The 18,345-nt window shown below is 49.9% G+C and overlaps 1 protein-coding gene across 5 annotated transcripts; it reads left to right on the top strand.

Moving 5' to 3' along the window:
• Nucleotides 1–1,591: 1,591 nt before the first annotated feature.
• HEXIM2 (HEXIM P-TEFb complex subunit 2) lies at nucleotides 1,592–11,034 on the top strand. 5 transcript variants are annotated; one of them, XM_040245103.1, is made up of 4 exons: nucleotides 5,173–5,647; nucleotides 6,363–6,457; nucleotides 9,503–9,551; nucleotides 10,045–11,034. In XM_040245103.1, the coding sequence occupies exon 4, from the start codon at nucleotides 10,123–10,125 to the stop codon at nucleotides 10,837–10,839; it is 717 nt and encodes a 238-aa protein (XP_040101037.1). In that variant the 5' UTR covers nucleotides 5,173–5,647; nucleotides 6,363–6,457; nucleotides 9,503–9,551; nucleotides 10,045–10,122; the 3' UTR covers nucleotides 10,840–11,034. The 5 variants fall into 5 exon arrangements, with proteins under 5 accessions (XP_040101036.1, XP_040101037.1, XP_040101033.1 ...); XM_040245102.1 differs by lacking the exons at nucleotides 5,173–5,647; nucleotides 9,503–9,551 and adding an exon at nucleotides 1,592–4,819; XM_040245099.1 differs by lacking the exon at nucleotides 9,503–9,551.
• The last annotated feature ends 7,311 nt before the right edge of the window (nucleotides 11,035–18,345 follow it).

Genomic DNA, 18,345 nt, shown 5'->3' with positions numbered 1-18,345 from the left:
GACTGCACTACATGGGATGCAGCCGTGACGGCCTCTTGATTTCAGAACCTCTTCTTAATAAGATGGGTTTAAGTATAAAGATCTTGTTTTCCTATTAGTCTTAGAAAGACCTGTAGTGCATTGATCATCAGGAAAAGAAAAAAGTGTGTTATGTTTTAGGAGATAAATTCAATCCAGTCTCTAAAATTATAGAAATTTAAAGTAATTGTCATAATTTACTTTGATTTACCTTGAGATATGCAACTCTGAATTTTGCTTTCAAAGGCACCTGCATTTTATGGTAAATGTTCTTAGAATGATGCGGTTTGTGCAAAATTTCAATTTTCTATCAACACTTTCTAGGTGAAACACTTGACTAGCATACTGCTGCTGGGGCAGAGGGAAGACTCAGAATTCCTTATACTACCAGGATCATGACAAATGATCCTCAAGTCCACTCTAGCCATTCACTAAAGGCATTTCTGCTAAACAATTTAAATAAGCTGTTCAAAAGATCATGCTTACACATTAGCAATTTCAGTCGTTCTCTTTTACTGAGGTCTGGGTATCCAGCAAGGGCAAAGCACTTCCCACACTTTGGAGACAGCTGGCTGGGCAGCTTAATCCTCCTTTGAGCTAAGGAAAACTTTTCTTGGACTAGCCTATAACCTAAAGTGGCCCTCAGGAGACAGAGCCCTGATTTCTGCTTGAGTGGGAAACCCAGGCAGTTTCAGACTGGTTTAGTTCTGAAAAATAGATAAGGTTTTTCTAAAGAGAGGAAACACAAAATTAGACCAGAGTGTCAAAAAACCAGGCTCCTAGTTCTACCTCTGATATATACTAGCAGTGTAAGCCTTAACACTTTCAGAGCCTCATTCTTCATCAGGAAAATGGGGCCATGCCTACATTACATAACTGCTGCAAGGATTAGAGACAGCATGAAAACAGTCTATACAAGAGTAAGGTACCATTGATATTATCACTGGTTCTTTTTAAGACCAGAGCAATTGCCCACTTGATCAGTATTTTAACTTTCACTTTGTTCAGAGTAAAATAAAACTCCTTTGCTTGGGGAAATGCAAATAAATATACTTTATCCTGGTGAATTCAAAAGAGAAATCAAAGAAATCTACAGAAATAAGCAAAATCCACAACTAGTCTACTTCAGAAAACCAATGTTCTGCCAAATATTTGGTAATGTACTATAGGTGTCCCCTGGCCACTTACACCAACAGCTAGAAACAAATATAACAATGTGATGGAAAAGCTGGCAAGAGTAAGAGTACTATGTTTGTACCTATGTACACCTGAGTTTGTGGGTTTTCAAAAATTATTTTCCCCATTTCTCAAGCAAGATTGTAATAAAATTCCACTTTATTATCTTTTCTCATGTAAAGTATAAAGGGCTGTTGCTAGAAATGGAAAGTAATTTCTAAAAGAAAATGTCAAATTCAGGCCCTGAATAGTGGGATCTGCTGACCAAAGGGCAGTCACACTCTGTAAGACAAAATATATGGTCTAGAAAGCAAAGATTCAATACTTTGCCAATTCCTGCCAGTTGTCTTTGAATGTTGGAAAGCTTACATCATCATTTCATTTCTTGTTGAAAAATCAAAGGCAGATAAATAACATAGCTCTCACAAATCCTCCTAAATAAAGTTTTTCCTGGACTTTACTGAGAGGCAATTCAATTATGACAAATGATATAACACTGCTAACAGCAGGGATAATCCAAGTAGTTTACTAACAAATCTTTACACACCTCGAAATTCTTTCAAATGGTTGAGCTGCTACCAGAAATGGCTGGTAAGTCTTCTGAAACAGCTAGTGTGATTCTTTCCCTCAACACAGCACCAAGAACAGTTATAGTTGGCTTAAAATTTTCCAAAAAGAACAAAAACTTGAAGAGTATTGTAAACTCTCATCTGAAGACACATTCTGTTTGATACATCCACCGACTGTGTGAAGTGTTAAAAGACAACTCTGGGTCAACAGTGAGCAAAGATGATATTCCTAAAGGAAAATGTGAGAGCTCTAGAGTGTTCCATGCGCAATTTGAGAAAACGATAGCATTACTGCTCTTGTAAGCTACTCAGTAGAACCTGTCCTAGCTTCCAGAGTGTTAAAGAAGATTAATTTGAAGTTCTGAAGTCTGCTTTTAGCACACACTTCTGGATACCTGGATAACCCCAGGACAACTTTCAGGCAAAGGCAGAGGACCAAACCAGAAGATGGAAGGAAATGTCGAAGAGGTCAGTAGTTCTACCTTCCTCTCTAGGGCTTACTAAAAGTGTATTTAAAACAGCAAACATTTTAACTTAAAAAGAGAAGAGAGAAGAGGATGATGAGGACTAAACACAAAATTTAAAAATGTGGAAATCAAATAGTTCAGGAGTAAGAGTTTTCATCCTGAATAGGGCTGCTGCAAAGAATCACTCCTGTCAATGAATCCTGTTCACACACAGCCAATAGTCCCAGGAGCTGGCCATTAGGTGAACGTAAGCCATTCAGGACCTGAGGTTACAACTGCTTGGTACCCTGAGAGACTGACCCTTGCTCAAACTATTTGGATGGAACATGGCAACCAAGGCCACACTTTGGGAAAGCAGGCCTCCCAAATGCTCCAAATAACCTTTGAAGCAGAAGTTCTAAGGTTCCCAAATAACTAAATTATAACAAGTAAATGTTTACACAGCCACTAGAGTAGTTATTCAAGCTATTTATGATGGAGGCTGCATTGATACCAATTTCAAATTAAGAAACTGAGGCATATAAAGTTTGTCGAATTTGTCATAAACCACAAAGCAACTCATCTCAAACAGGAGAGCTGAGAAGGAAGTTGAAGGTCTGGTTGAACATTAGACAAACAACAGACTCAGCAACAAAATGACCAGTTTGGCCTCATCTTCAGGATTTGGCTCCTGGCCAAGTGAACCAAGTCTGTGGTAGCACACACAGAAATAGAACTTGGAGATCCTAACTTCCAGTCCTGTGTTTTGTTCAGCAGGTAACCAAGGGACCATTAACAAACTGATTTTATTCCCAACTTTTCTTATCAAGGAATGGAAAAGCATATGGGTCATCCTCAAAAGACAATAAGCTGTCCCCCTTATGAGTAAAACTTCTGCACCTGGCACAGTACTCTCTTTAGTAGCTTCCAAATGTTTAACTAGATTACTTCACAATGGAGGATGAATCACTAGTCTGAGATCCTCCATCACTACATTCTTGACAACTGAACCACAAAGATAAGCTTTAAAGCCCCTTTCAGCTATGACTGTTTAACTCCTACCAACTTAAGTGTCAGCTTTTCCAGACTGGTATCTTCTCTTAATCTGAAGAGTGTAAAGTGAATATGAGGTAGGCCAAGTCAACCTACAGCATGAATCAAGTGTACTAAATCTTTATTTAGGATAAGTGGCTCATATTTTAGATTAATAATGTATCAAAGGTGATCGTATTTTTTGGCAACCCAGTTCTAAGACTTTCTCTAAGAACATCCCCAGGACAAACAGAACATAGTTAAAGCTCTGGAGTTGTCACTCTTACAACTTAAAAAATTACTAATAAGAGGAACAGGACTTCAGCTCTGAAAAAAACTTTGCTATGAAGGCCAAATACTTAGGAACGATTTGACCATCTGTGATCAGCCATGAGCTTCACCACAAGGTACCCTCAAAGATAAAAGTTCACTGCCCAGTTACTATCTCTACTTCAGTCTACCTGGGCATAATTTTCACTGACTTTTTAGCAACAACATTAAGCAACCCCTGAGCTATGACTATTTCTGAATTTAGATTTCAAGCAGTAAGAAACAAAATTGTTTCATCTGCAATTCAAGAAAAGAATTTCACATCAATCTTCAATCCTTAAGAAGCTGCTACAACTGTAATAAAAGGTTGTTTTATTTTTTTCAAAGCAGGTTTCCCCTACTCCCTCAAACACCACACATATGAAGTAGCTCAAACTGCAATTTCTATCTTGGGGGTCATCTGGGATCACAGAAGTGACTTTCAATTACTTGGAATTTCAAAACAGAGGCTCCCTACTAACAATGCATTAGTGGCAAAATATCCCCCATTTTGTTTCCTTTGTGGGAGAAAAGTTCTTTAAATTGGAAAGAATCTGTAGTCTTATAAAGATCACATTGGAATTAGTTCTTTTTTTCCTTTAGGAGGGCGGCCATTTCTCCAAAGGTTTTGGTAAAAGTTATGGCTCAGATTTCAAAATGCAAACAGATGTTCCTGAAGCAACCGAAATGGGACACTCCACTTTTATTCCCAGAACCGTGGCGACTCCCAAGTTACTTTGTATCCCAACTCTGCAAAGGGTAAAACCCCATCCCCCTTTGGTGTAAACTTTCAAGAGAAGAACAGCACACTTTTGGAGTTTCCCAAAGCGGCTGGCGACGTGCGAGGTCAGGTCGTTCTGAGAATCGGGGCTGGACAGAAGGAATCTCGAGGGCAAGAGCGCTCAGAGATTTGCACGTGCCGCGATCTAGCTGGTCCCTGGGGAGAATTAGTGGTTGCTACAGTAGGAAGAAGGCTGTTCCTTTTCACAGCCCTGGCCACGGGGTGGCCTTGGTGCATGGAGGGAGATGGTGGGTGCACCTGGCTCTCCGCCTTCGGAGCCTCCACCTGACTGCCACGCCAAAGGGACGCGCGGCCGGAGCTGCAACCTCCACCCGCCCCCGCGGAGCCAGTCTTTGGAATGTGGCGTCAACCCACCATGCCCACCGAAGTGGGGGTCCAGCTACGCCGGGCCTCGCCGCCATACCCAGGCCGCATGGGGGTGGGGAAAGAACTTAGCGGAGTTCGGTCTCAGGAACAGAGCCCCCGTGGTAGGAGCAAAGGGTAGTCGTTTCACCCGGTCTATCCCTAGGTGGGGTCTCGGGAAATTTGGGGTAATTACCCAAGAACCGCGCCCTCTGTGAGAGGCGAGGTTGCGGGGCTGCCGGGACGGTTTGAGGACCGGGCCCGGCCGGAGAGACTCAAACCTTCACCCCCTCGGCCCCCGGTCCCACTCCCCGCCGTCTCCCGGCGCCGCCACTTCAGGCAGCCCACTCGGCCCGGCCTCTCCCCGCGCCCGGACCACCCCCCATGGGGTGCTCTCACTGCGCAGCGAGTCCCTCCGCTGCCTCCTCCCAGCCCAAAATGGCGGCGGCGGCCACCGATCCTTCTCGTCGCCTTCCTCTAGGGCCGAGGATACCTCCGCGCCCAAGCCCCTCCCCTTCAGCCGGATCTATTTTCTTCCCAGTAAAGATTAACGCCATCAATGAACTCTTTAATTGAGGTAGGAAGGGCGGGTCTGATTGTGCTTCCGCACAGCTAATCGTTGACGAACGGGAGAATATTGACAGGTGAATGGACCAATCAAAGGAGGCATCGATGAGCGCGGGATGCCGCTCGCGAAAGGGTAGATGGTTTTTTGAGTTTTCTGTGTGCTTGTTGACGTGACAGGCTCTTGATCCGGCTTCCCCAGCTAGAAGAACTACAATCCCCAGCAGGGACCGCGCTGCCGGGCGGGGCCGTGGGGGAAGGGGGCACCCAGGAAGGGTCCCCTCCCCCCAAGCAGTGGGTAGGTCTGAGGCGTTGGAATTGCACAGACAGGCGGTCGCACAGAAAGACACACAGACGTAGTCCTGTGCATAGCCCCTGACAGCAAATAGGTCAGTTCTGCCTTTGCAAAATCTCCTTCCCGGATCATTTCCTCTTCCAAGGAATCCATCCTTATCCCAGTTGGCTTTCCCTCCCAGCTGTCTATAGCACGAAGACATCACTGCCCCTTTCTTCGGTTTCCCATTGAAAAGGAGGAGGGAAGCCGGCCAAACCCTGTAGAGGAAAGGGCCTCAGTCTCAGGCTGGGCCCAGGTCTCAGTCGTGTCTCTTGGGGCGTTGACTTCTGGAGCCCAGCGCGGAATGGAGGTGGGGGGCTGCAGTCAAGATGGGGGCCTCTAGAGGCAGGGGGGAAAGGACTCCTCAGGCTTGTCAGAGCCACTGACCCACTCCACTCCCTGCCTCTCCAGATCATTGCTGTAAATTCCCCTCCCCAGGCTGTCTTTTCCCCCTCTTTGGTTCTCTTCTGTAGCTGCCTAGCTGCTTGCTTTGGCCTTGGTGACTTTCAGAAGAATAAGATGTAAGCCCTGGCGTGGGACCTGAAGAACAGGGCTGGAAAGATGGTTTCCTGATCCCCATTTGACCCCCACCTTGCTTGGGGGTGTGAAAACCAGGGTGGAGGCAGCCTTCTGGCCCTTTATTTGAAAATGAGGGTGTATAGGTCTGATGCTACAAAATGGTTGCCGCTGCCTTGGTAAAAATTTGCTGGGCAGGCAGAATCCTCCTGAAAATTCTCCTTCTGGATTTAAGTTTGTGTTATTTAAAGCAGGTGTCACTAGTTAAAGGCCTCTGATGAAAGATTGGGAACAGAAGAAGGTGGCTTCTCCAAACCAACTGCCACCAGCCGCCCTGGAGGAGGCCAAGGTAAGCCCCATTCTCCCAACCACCTTAGTCCCCTGAAGGTGGGTCCTGCCAACTGGGATTGTGGCTTCTTGTCTCAGATGTGGTGGTGGATTTGGGAAACCAGTATTTTTTAAATGAATCCCATCCCTACTGTGCACTGAGCAACATGCCAGATGCTATCTCAAAAAACACTTTTCTGTCAATGCTTACCCACTTCCACACCTCCCCTCCTCTTGCCTGGGCCAGGCAGCCTTTGCTGTCTTAGTTCCCCCACCAGGGATCAAACGCCCACCTCCTGCAGTGGAAGCATGGACTGTGAGGGCAGTCCCCTGAAGTGCCTTTTCTAGAATCATGCAGCCAGCAAGCAGAAGACCTAGGATTTAAGCTTAGGGCCTTAAACAACACAACCCTGCCTTGCATTTTTGTCTAGGCTGAGAACCAAGTCTGAAGCAGGGAGAAGAGTTTGAGCCATTGGTTCGTAATTTAGGTTGGGTTTGCTGCTAAGTCACTTCAGTCGTGTCCGACTCTGTGCGACCCCATAGATGGCAGCCCACCAGGCTCCCCCGTCCCTGGGATTCTCCAGGCAATCACCCAGGAGAGAGAGGAGAGTCAGATTGTATCAGGCCCTCAGAGAACATCACCTTCTGATCAACAGCCGGAGCCCAAAGCCTCCTAACCTGTGTGCTGTCTCACTGCCCCCGCCTTGCCCATTCTTTCCCCCTAGTCCACAGCTACCTATAGGTAAGGAGGGAATGCTTGCCCTCTGACCCTCCATACCTAGCTACCTCCAGTATATTTTCTGGATTTATTTAACTTGGAGTTCATGGCATGTCAGGTTCAGAGAGGTTCAGAGAGGGCAAATGACTCATCCAGATCACACAGCTTACCTGCAATAGTGGTAATGGTGGTAGAGGGAAAGGCCTTTAGGAGGGAGGCGGCATGTGGGGCTGAGGGCAGGGCTGGCTTGGGTTGGGGTAAGCTCCGGCAGGACATTTGCTGAGGGCTGGGAACAGGTGGATGACTGTGCACACACAAGTGAGCCCTGCACCTCGGACTTCCCAGTGGCCTTGCCTCTTCCTGGACGGAGCAGAAGCTCTCAGTTGGCCCGAGACACTGGTGGAGACACGGCCTGTCACTCTTGATTGATATGCTCTCTGCAGGTAAAGTAAGAATACAACACAGCCAACAACACACATGCCCCCAAAATACCCCATCCCAAATTATGAAGAGGACTTTGGGGTCTCCCAAATGCATGCTAACACACCTCCAGCTCTTATAGGACTGTGTCCACCTCCCAGGACAAACCCTCTGCTTGTATAGACCCATGCTCAGACATCCCTGAACACAATGTATAATGTGTTAAACATTATAAAACACTGTTCTAATGCTAGTAGTTATTATTAGAATTCCCCAAACCACAAACTTCTAGCAATTCATTCCCCTCCCCCCACACTCAGTACTCCCAGCCTCACCACGACAGAGATAAACAGATGCCCTGAACACACACACTCTTGACAGAATCCTTTCCACCTCTTAGATAAGTTCTAGAATTCTCTGGGCTGGAGATCGGCCCTTCCTCTCCCTAGTGCTTTCCTGGCCGTCCAACTTCTGCCTGGAATAAATACACTCCATTCACCCTGGAATGACAGAAAAGAGAGTCTTGTGTTCTGATATCTTTTGGGTCCTCCACCCCCTTCTTCTGGGCATATGTCATTAAATATATATTTATTGAACACTCACCTTGAGCCATGCATAGCGACACAGTGATGAACCGAACAGACAGGACCCATTCTTCTAGGGGAGAGAAAGATGGTAAATGGTAATGTGCTAATGCTAAGTGGGACACTAACTGTCACATATCAGGGAATCACTAGGAAGGGGAGGGGGGGCCCACATAGATAGGATGGTCAAGGAAGGCCTCTGAAGAGCTAACATTGGAACTAAACCTTAAGGGACGAAAAAGAATCAGCTATGCAGATAGCTGGAAGTGGGATTGGCCGCATAGACTGTGGGGCTTCTAATTCACAATGGCTCAGAGGTTAAAGCGTCTGACTCCCAACGCAGGAGACCCGGGTTCGATCCCTGGGTCAGGAAGATCCCCTGGGGAAGGAAATGGCAACCCACTCCAGTATTCTTGCCTGGAGAATCTCATGGACAGAGGAGCCTGGTAGGCTACAGTCCACGGGGTTGCAAAGAGTCGGACACGACTGAGTGACTTCACTTCACTAATTCACAATTACTAAGAAGTTCAAGACAGTAACAGCAGAGATTAAGCAAAGCACTAAGCTTAGGGCCTTTCTGAATGGGGGTTCCGTGGGATAGTACAGGTCATTTGCCAGGAAACTAGCTTTGCCTGAAAGGTACTTTTTTCATTTTTTTCTTAAAAATTTTTTTTATTTTCTTTTGGAATATAGCTGATTAACTGTTGTGATAGTTTCAGGTGAATAGCAAAGGGACTCGGCGATACATATGTGTGTGCTGTGCTAAGTCGCTTCAGTCGTCTTCAGCTGTTTGTGACTCTATGGCTCCTCCATCCATGGGATTTTTCAGGCAAGAATACTGGACTGGGTGACCATGCCCTCCTCCAGGGGATCTTCCTGACCCAGGGATAGAACCCACGTCTCTTATGCCTCCTGCATTGGCAGGCAGATTTTTTTTTTAACCATTTGCGTCACCTAGACTTCAGCGGTAAAGAACCCACCTGCAATGCAGGAGACACAGGAGGCATGGGTTCGATCCTTGGATCGGGAAAATCTAGAGAAAGAAATGGCAACCCACTCCAGTATTCTTGCCTGAAAAATCCTATGGACAGAGGAGTCTGGCAGGCCACAGTCCATGGGGTCGAAGAGAGTTGGGCATAACTGAGCGACTAAGCACGCACAAGGCATTCGTATGCCGGTATCCATTCTCCCCCAAATTCCCCTAGCATCCAAGCTGCCACATAACATTGAGCAGAATTCCGTGTGCTGGACAGTAGTTCCTTATTGGTTATCCATTTTAAATACAGCCGTGTATACACGTCCATTCCAAACTCCTAACTATCCCTCCCTACTATCCTTCCCACAGCAACCAAAAGTTCTTTTTCTAAGTCTATGAGTCTGTTTCTGTTTCCTAGGTAAGTTCACTTGTATCATTTCTTTCTAGATTGCACATATAAGGGGTGTCATATGATATTTCTCCTCTAACTTACTTCACTCAGTATAATAATTTCTGGGTCTGTCCATGTAAGAGAAACTTTCTAAAGAGGGAAGAGCAAGTGCTGTTTGGGCTTCGGATCAAGCAAATACATCATGAGCAACTTCCCGTCCTGTTTCACAGTATTTATTGAATGTTTATGCCAGATACTGTTGCAGGTATTGAAATTACAGAGTGAGATACGCAGGCAAGATTCTGGCTTTCCCCATGGGTTTGCTTGGAGGAAGGTTAGAGGACAGACAGTAGACAGGTAAGCCCATAAACTGACAGATGGTTGTAGAAGGTCTGAGGCTAGAGAGGGACCAAGTGAGCTGGGTGTGTGCAGGTTGGATTCAGGCTGGGTGAACAGAGAAGGATTCCACCACTGGGGAGAGGCCGTCTGTGATCCCTCCTCCTTTGTCCTCTCTCTTCAGATCTCTGGCACTTGTGGGAGCCCCCGAACATCCCCTGAGCCTCATGACCCTGGAGGTTCCCGGCCCCTGACCCCTCGGATGGAGAGCCACTCAGAGGAGGGAGACCCTCCTGGGGCTGGCGGTGGCCTGGGCTGGAATGATAGGAGTCCCCGGGCCCAGAGCCCAGGGGCCTGTTCTGCAGAGGCCATGCTGGCCCGGAAGAAACACCGCCGGCGGCCTTCAAAGCGCAAGCGGCACTGGCGGCCCTATTTGGAGCTCAGCTGGGCTGAGAAGCAGCAGCGGGACGAGAGGCAGAGCCAGCGGGCCTCCCGGGTCCGAGAGGAGATGTTCGCTAAAGGCCAGCCCGTGGCACCCTACAACACTACCCAGTTCCTGATGAATGACCGAGACCCCGAGGAGCCCAACCTGGATGTGCGCCAGGGGGCCTCCCACCCAGGCTCCAGCGGGGAGAGTGAGGCCGGGGACAGTGACGCACAAGGCCGCGCTCGTGGGGAGTTCCAGCAGAAGGATTTCTCCGAGGCCTACGAGCGGTATCACGCCGAGAGCCTGCAGGGCCGCAGCAAGGAGGAACTGGTGCGAGACTACCTGGATCTGGAGAGGCGGCTGTCCCAGGCCGAGGAGGAGATGAGGAGGCTGCGGCAGCTGCGGGGAGGCACCAGCTGGCGCCCCTGTTACCAAGTGGAGGAACTGGCCGCCGAGGTAGAGAGGCTCCGGACTGAGAACCAGCGACTTCGGCAGGAGAATGAGATGTGGAACCGAGAAGGCGGCCGCCGTGGTGGGCAGCCGGGCAGCTAGGGGTGCCCCCTGCCCCAGCCAGGCTGACTGAAGGAGTGTACCCTCAGGCCAGCTCAGTCTCAGGGAGACAAGTCTCAGTCCCCCTGCTCTCCCTGAGAACAGCCAGTACAGGCTCAGGCTTCTACCTTGTCATGGCCCCAAGTTCTTGGATGTCATTACTTTTCACAAAGGAATTAAATGATTTTGGTGAGATCACATGGGGGTGACTAGCATTGGTTTCACTAGGGCTGCTGTGAGAAAGAATCAAAGCCCATTCTTCCCAGAGAGGCCTGGGGCTGCCCCAAGCCTGGGAGACCCCTGCCCTGGGGGCCTCTCCGTGTCTTGGTTGCCTGAAATCTGCTCCATGTATCGGGAGCCATCAACTGCTCTGAAGGTTTTAGAGAGGGGAAGGCAGAGGAGGGAGGGAACCACCAGGTTCAGCCAGAGCCTGACTTAAGATGCCAGATTGCCTTGAGGAACTGGGAGTTTCCCTGGAGGAGAAAGGCCTGGGCTCAAGGCCAGGGGTTTCTTCAGGGTTTATTCCCAGGCTCCCTGTGTTTTCCCTATTCTCTCCACAGTGTAGAGGGCTGGGCTAGACAAGGTCTGGGGACCTTGTGTCTCCCTGTCCTTAACAGTCACCCTAACTGCCCCCCACATCTCTCAGCTGGGGCTTGGGCAGGAGGTGAGTTGTCAGGTTTGCCCTCTGACCTCTGAGAAGGGCACTTACTGTAAGCGCTCAAGGGAGATTTTCTCCTGATGGAAAATAACCCCAAGGCCAGTTGAACAGAGGTTTGATCCTTAGCAGAGCTGGAGGCCTGCTGTGCACCTGTGCATCCCTGCTCCTTTAGCCTAATCACCTGTGTGGTTAATTCCCTTGGAGGTGAGCCCCTCACCTGTCTGTCTAATAGAGAGCTGAGTCAGCCCGGATATGCCACCAACACACCAGCAGTATGGGCTCTGAAGCGAGCTCACACACCCCCTCACACTCAGACCCACCCTTGTTCTTGTGGCTGCAGAGTGTCAGGCTGCGGTGGTGGAGGGGAAGTTAGTCAACCAGCGTGTGTTGGCTCTGCCATGGTGCTCAGGGAGCGGTGGAAGCCTGGCTGGCCCAGCCTAACCTCCGTTTCAGGAAAACTCATCTTGACAGGCCACGGTGAGGGAGAGAAGGGCTCAGGCCTGGGAGCTGCTGGGATGGAAATGTTGACAAACCCTGTGTGTTGCCAGGATAACTTTCATTTCTACCCTGCCACACCCAGGCCTCGCCAGCGTCTTCTACCAGAAGCAAGACCAGAACAGTTTCTAGGAAGGGATGGGTTTTTATGAGGGCAGAATCTCCCATCTTTGGGGTCTCCCCCGACCCAGCCCTGGCTGAGAGTCTTAGCCCTTTCTCCTCTGACCCCAGACAGCTCTGTCAGGAAAGGGCTGGAGGAATGATCGTTTCCACTTTGCAGACGGAAAGCCCTAGGCTCAGAGAGGAAGCCGCTTTTGGGTTCCAGGAAAGCTGGCCCTAGGCTGGCCTTCCCCTGTAGGGGTGCTAGCCAAGGATCTGAAGGCCCCTGGGCAGGGTGCAGGCAGCCTCCCAGCGGCTGCATTCCTCAGCATGGAGCCAGAGGGAAAGGGGAGGGCCAGGGCCAGGACAGAGTTGTTTACCCACCGGGAGGCCTCTGTGTGTGTGAGTGTGTGTGTGTGTGTGTGTGTGTGTAAAAGTAACTAGGAGGGGAGAGAAGATTCCAGAGGACTGAGAGTGTAGGGGGAGGGGTGTGGGAGCAGTGTCGAGGGGTGTGGGAGCAGTGTCGAGGGAGAGGGTGCTGGGGGTGTGTCCCTGAGCAGGCAGGAGTTGCACACGGGGGAGGGGACAGGTGAAGAGTTTGGCCTTTCTCAGCCAAGGAGCTGAGGAACCTGGAGGCCGAAAAGCTGCCATAATGCCAACACACACATACACAATGGTTGAAGGGCCCTGGGTCAGGGTCACACCGAGGTGGGATAATTTTTCCAAGGCTAGTGGGGCCCAGGATTGGGCAAGAAAACAGAAAAAAAAAAAAAAAAAAGGAGAAGAATGTGAGCTGGAAGAGTGTCAGGAGGGGCTGAGAAGGACTCGTGAAGAGTCAGTATCGCTCCCTACCCCCATCAGGCTCCCTGACCTCAGTGCCCCTAACCCTCAGCACTGAGTGGAGCCAGCTCTGTGCTGTGGTTTCTTTTTGCCTCCCTGCTTTTCCCTCTCCCAGGAGCCCACTTCAATGAGGAAGCTCCAGGTTACAGCCCCCATCACCCTGTTTGCTGGGCAAGCTGGGCCTGGACACTCCTCTCTCCTCCACAGGCCTTTCCAGAGCAGATGCCCTGGGCCTCATTCCCTCCAGCTCATTTGCTTTCCAGGACCTTCTCTGCCTCCTGGGTTGGGGGAGGGAGGCCCAGAGGGGCAGGTAGTCCCCAGGAGAGACTGCATACCCTAGTCTGGGATCCTTCTTTCTTCCCCACCCAAGGTGGACACCCTTGTGTCCAATGCCTGCGGTGGGGTCAGGGAATAAGAGGTGACAGGGCAGGAGGAGCTTGCCAGGAAAGGGGATGGGGGTCAAGATGAAGTCGTTCAGTGTGAGTGAAGAGGGTGGCCAGGTCCCTTTGCCCCATTGGGCACGGGCAAGGATGGCACTGGCCCTTTAAGTGGGGGTGCCAGTCAATGCCCTCCCCTAGCCAACCCAATTCAAGGGCACACTGAGCATGTGCAGGAGCTGTGCAAAGCCGGAGGGGAGGGAAGTGGGGGGGATAGATTCCGAGGGAGCTCCTCACCCCCCTGCTTCCTGTAGCTGCCCCCACTCTCCTTCCTGGGTCTGACAAAGGAGCCCAAGGTGCTCAGCCAGCCCCTTCCCCCTTCTCAGACCCTCGGTCGGTGCTGCCCTCTGGGGGCTCTGGGGCCTGCAAGGGGTGAGGGGTAGCTTTTTGGCCCTGGGAAGTCTTGGGAGCCCCCCTGCTGCTTGGAGGTGGCACCCCGCATTCAGCCCAGTGTCAGCCTCACTTCCCCGGTGAGGGTGTGGGTGGGCAGTGGGTGATCTTCCTGTTGCTTAACATGTTTGATTTCATTCCATTGGTGTCAGGGTTTCTAAAGGAATTGCCTACCTTGATGACGTTCTGCTCAGAAAATTAAAAACAGCGAAGATGAGGTCCCTGCCCCCACCCCCAGGAGCTTCCAGTCTAAAGTCTGAGAGGAAGCAAACGCTCAAAGTGCCTGCCCGACCCCCTCTCCTAGTTCTCCCTCCTACCTCTAAAGGGCAGTGGCTCCCAAGTTTACAGGATCCAGCTCTGCTTCCTCAACCAACTACATTCTCCAGACCACCTTCCCCGGCAGCCTAGGAAACCCCCTCCCTCAAGCCTTTCCCCCACAGCAAATGCCCCTGTTTCTGCAACTCTCCAAAATCCTTCTCCCTCCCTCACAGCTCAGGCCCTCCTTCACCTTCCCTTCCCACCTTGGCACTTGCCTGCTCTTCCTATAATCTCTTACCTATAGGAACCCTTATGGTTTTTAAATTTATTGTATTTATTTATTTATTGTCTGCGCCTTAATGGCTTGCGGGATCTTAGTTCCCTGACCAGGAATCGAACCTGCACCCTTAGCAGTGAAAGTGCAGAGTCCTAACCACTGGACCACTGCGGAATTCCCCAGGCACCCTTTTTTAAAAAAATAATTATTTTATTTTAGCTGCAACGGGTCTTCGTTGCTTCATGAGGGCTTTCCTTAGGTGCAGCGAATGGGGCTACTTACCAGCTGTGGTGCACAGGCTTCTCACTGTGGTGGCTTCTCTTGTTGCAGAGCGTGGGCGCCAGGTGTATGGGCTCAGTAGTTGTGGTACACGGGCTTAGTTGCCCCTGGGCATGTGGAATTCCCGGAGCAGGGGTCAAACCCATTTCCCCTGCATTGGCAGATGGATTCTCAACCACTGGACCACCAGGGAAGCCCAGGCACCCTTATTTTTAATTGAGGTGAAATTCACCTAACATAGAATCAACCATTTTAAAGAGAACAATTCAGTGGCACTTAGGACCTTCCCAATGTATACAACTGCCACCTCCACCTACAATAGTTCCAAACATCATCACCCCCAAAGGAAGCCCCCTACCCATTTCCGCCATTCTCCAGCCTGGGCAACCACCTATCTGCCTTCTGACTCTATGGATTTACTTATTCTGGGTATTCTGGGGTAGAGAAAAGAGGAAAAACCTAGTCGCCTGGGGCCTGTATGTCAAAAGCAGATTCTTTGAGGGCCTATTGTCGAGGGAGCACCGGACCAGGAGTCCAAGGCCTGTGTGCGTGCTCAGTCATGTCCGACTCTTTGTGACCCCATGGACTGAAGCCCTCCAGGCTCCTCTGTCCCTGGGATTTTCCAGGCAAGAATACTGGCATGGGTTGCCATTTCCGCCTCCAGGGGATCATCCTGAACCAGGGACTGAACCCACATCACCTGTGTGTCCTGCATTAGCAGGCAGATTCTTTACCACTGAGCCACCTGGGAAACCCCCCGAGGTCTGTGATAGACCCTAGTTCTGCTTCTAATTCAGGGGCCTCCCCTCCCCTGTTCACGGAGCTGAGGGACTTCAGGCCAGTCTAGTATCCTCAGTTTTCAGATCATACCCTTGTCTGGAGGCTTCTGTCTGGGATTGTGGAGCCTGATCTGAAAAATATTCCTCTTTGATCCTCTTGGCTCCTTCCTGCCAGGCCCAGGCAGTGAAGATGGCCCCAGGGGACAGTGTAATACCGCAGAGTTTGGGGTCAGAGGCATGAGATGAGGAAACTTCAGCTCTGAGAGGTTGAGAAACTTGCCCAAGGCCACACAACTCTTGCTGCTCTGGAGTGGCAGCCGGTTCAGTCTGATTGTGTTCTGGAACTCTTGACCACAGTGTCCTCCTGTCTTCAAAGAGATAAAGCAAGTTAAGGGCTTAGCGAAATGCCAGCTGTGTGGGAGGTGCTCTCAAATGGAAGCAGCTACAAATTTTACTACATTGTGGAACGCTGTGTAATCCTGAAGTGAATAGCTCCAGTCCAAGGTGACTCTTGGTAAATTCTTGGTTAAAAAAAAATCCACCTGCAAGGCAGGAGACCCTGGTTCGATCCCTGGGTGGGAAAGCTCCCCTGGAGGAGGAAATGGGAACCTACTCCAGTATTCTTGCCTGGGAAATCCCATGGACAGAGGAGCCTCAGGCTACAGTCCATGGTGTCACCAAGAGTCAGGCATAACTTAGCCACTAAACCACATAAACCAAAGTGGTTCTTGGGAGTTCCTCTCTCCCCTCTTGCCTCATCTTTGTCCTCCACTGGCCTCCCTGGGATGACAGCTCCTGTCGGGACCAAGGGGTTGCCTGGATCCCAAGTCTTTAAGGCAGGTGTGAGTGAGAAGGCTCTCTTCCGTCTCCCCGAATGAGGGATATATGATTGTTGCCTTCCACGGAGCTCAGTTCACCTATTTCTCCCTGGTTGAACCTATATCCCTGCCCTCTCAAAGAGAAAGAGGCTTGTGGGTCTAGGGGAGGGAAAGGACTGCACAGGGCTGGCTTGGCAGGGGCCAGACTGAGCAGCTGGTTCCCCAGTTGGCCGCTGTGTCCCGGCTGCCTGCGGGCCTGGACATTCCAGAGACCACCTGCCAGAGAGATTCCCCCCAACCCCGGAACGCTTCCAAGATGGAAACGCCCAGACCAGCCCTCTGGATGCCTGCTGTCTCCTTCCTCAGGACGACCAGGCAGGGCCCCCTTCCCTGCTCTGTCCCTACCGGAGTCCAGTGGCTCGAAGAGGAAGTTCCCAAGGGACTAAGCTGTGAGGAGACATTGTGAAGGTGTCCAGGGCTGGACTCAGCCACACCCAGTCGTTTGGGACCTTTTATCTGTTCTGTCTGTCTTTCTCTCTCTCTCTCTTTTATTTAAATATTTGGCTGCACTGGGTCTCAGTGGCAGCCTGCGGGATCCTTAGTTTTGGCACAGAGGATCTAGTTCGTTGACCAGGGACTGAACCCTGGACCCCCTGCATTGGGAGCCTGGAGTCTTAACTACTGGAGCACCAGAGAAGTCCCTGTCCTGGCTCTTGATCCTCTGTGGGGTGCTCCTTAGGCCCACAGAGGCCCAGCCAGCCATCAGGCTCCTTTATCATTGAGTGAGGACACAGGGAAGCTGCCAGCTCTCTCACAGCCATGCCCAGAACCAAACCCGGTGGCTGTTCAGCTGGCTGCCTTCTTTTCTTACTGTTGGCCCCTTCGTCCTCCCCAGCTAGACCTCCCTTCCTCAGCTTCTCTGTCCCAGCCTCAACACTTTGCCTCTTGGGCCCTTTGATAAACAGCATCTTTCCCTCACTTGTAACCCACATCAGCTGTGGGTGGACTCACCCCACTCCCAGGGCCCCCCCTCAGCTTCCTCTCCTCAGTCATCTCTCCCCGCTCCTACCCCAGGCTTCAGATGCTAGAGACCTTATTTTTAACTCTCTCCTCTCCCACCAGATGAATTCCCTACATCTTCACACTATTAAAAAATTCTTTTCATCACAATTCGAACTTCTGTCTTTGTCATAAAATACCTTCACGAATGCACGTGTGAATTTTCTCTTCCACTAATTCACTTGTTGATAAACCGGTCACGTTAAAAAAAAATCCGATTGCTACTTAATACCTTTAATGTCTGATAGCTCTATTCTCTATCCTTACCCTTCTTTCAATGAAGATTCCTGGATATTCTTTGTTGTTGTTCAGTCACTCAGTCTTGTCCGACTCTTTGTGACCCCATGGACTGCAACACGCCACACTTGCCTCTCCTTCACCATCTCCTGGAGCTTGCTCAAGCTCATGTCCATTGAGTCAGTGATGCCATCCAACCATCTCATCCTCTGTCATCCCCATCTCCTCCTGGCTTCAGTCTTTCCCAGCATCGGGGTCTTTTCTAATGAGTCAGCTCTTTGCATCAGGTGGCCAAAGTACTGGAAATTCTTAGATTTAAATTTTTTTCTAGAGTACATTCAAAAGCAGCATGACTGAGGACTTCCCTGGTGGTCCAGTAGTTAAGAATCCACCTTCCAATGCAAGGAACGTGGCTTCAACCTCTGGTCAGGGAGTTAAGATACCATATGCCACACTTGGTTATCCTCCCTGTGGGCTGGAACTACTGATCCCTCCTGCTCTAGAGTCCATGGGCGAATGCACCACAAGGAAGATCCCGTGTGCCACAACTAAGACCCGATGCAGCCAAATAAATTAATGATATAGTTTTAAAAAGAGCAGCGTGTTCAGCTCCTCTCCCCAAAGCATATCTTTATGTATTGAATATCTGTATATAAAGATATAGATAGATGTGCAAATATAGGCACAGATACAGGTATTGTGGAAGGAAGCAAGCATGTGAGAGAGTTCTAGACGTTACCTTATTTAATATCCTATCTTCAGGCTGAATTAAATCTCTTTCTAAACCTGTGACCCTGTCTTATCATCTTTAACCATTTTTAAGTGTGCAGTTCAGTGGCATTAAGTACGTTCGTGTTGCTGTGCAGCCGCCTCCACCATCCAT

This window comes from Oryx dammah, unplaced genomic scaffold (assembly GCF_014754425.2).
Source record: "Oryx dammah isolate SB20612 unplaced genomic scaffold, SCBI_Odam_1.1 HiC_scaffold_8, whole genome shotgun sequence".
Classification (NCBI taxonomy): domain Eukaryota; kingdom Metazoa; phylum Chordata; class Mammalia; order Artiodactyla; family Bovidae; genus Oryx; species Oryx dammah.
Note: the sequence above shows the minus strand (reverse complement) of the source record. Positions and strands in the feature narration are given on the sequence as shown.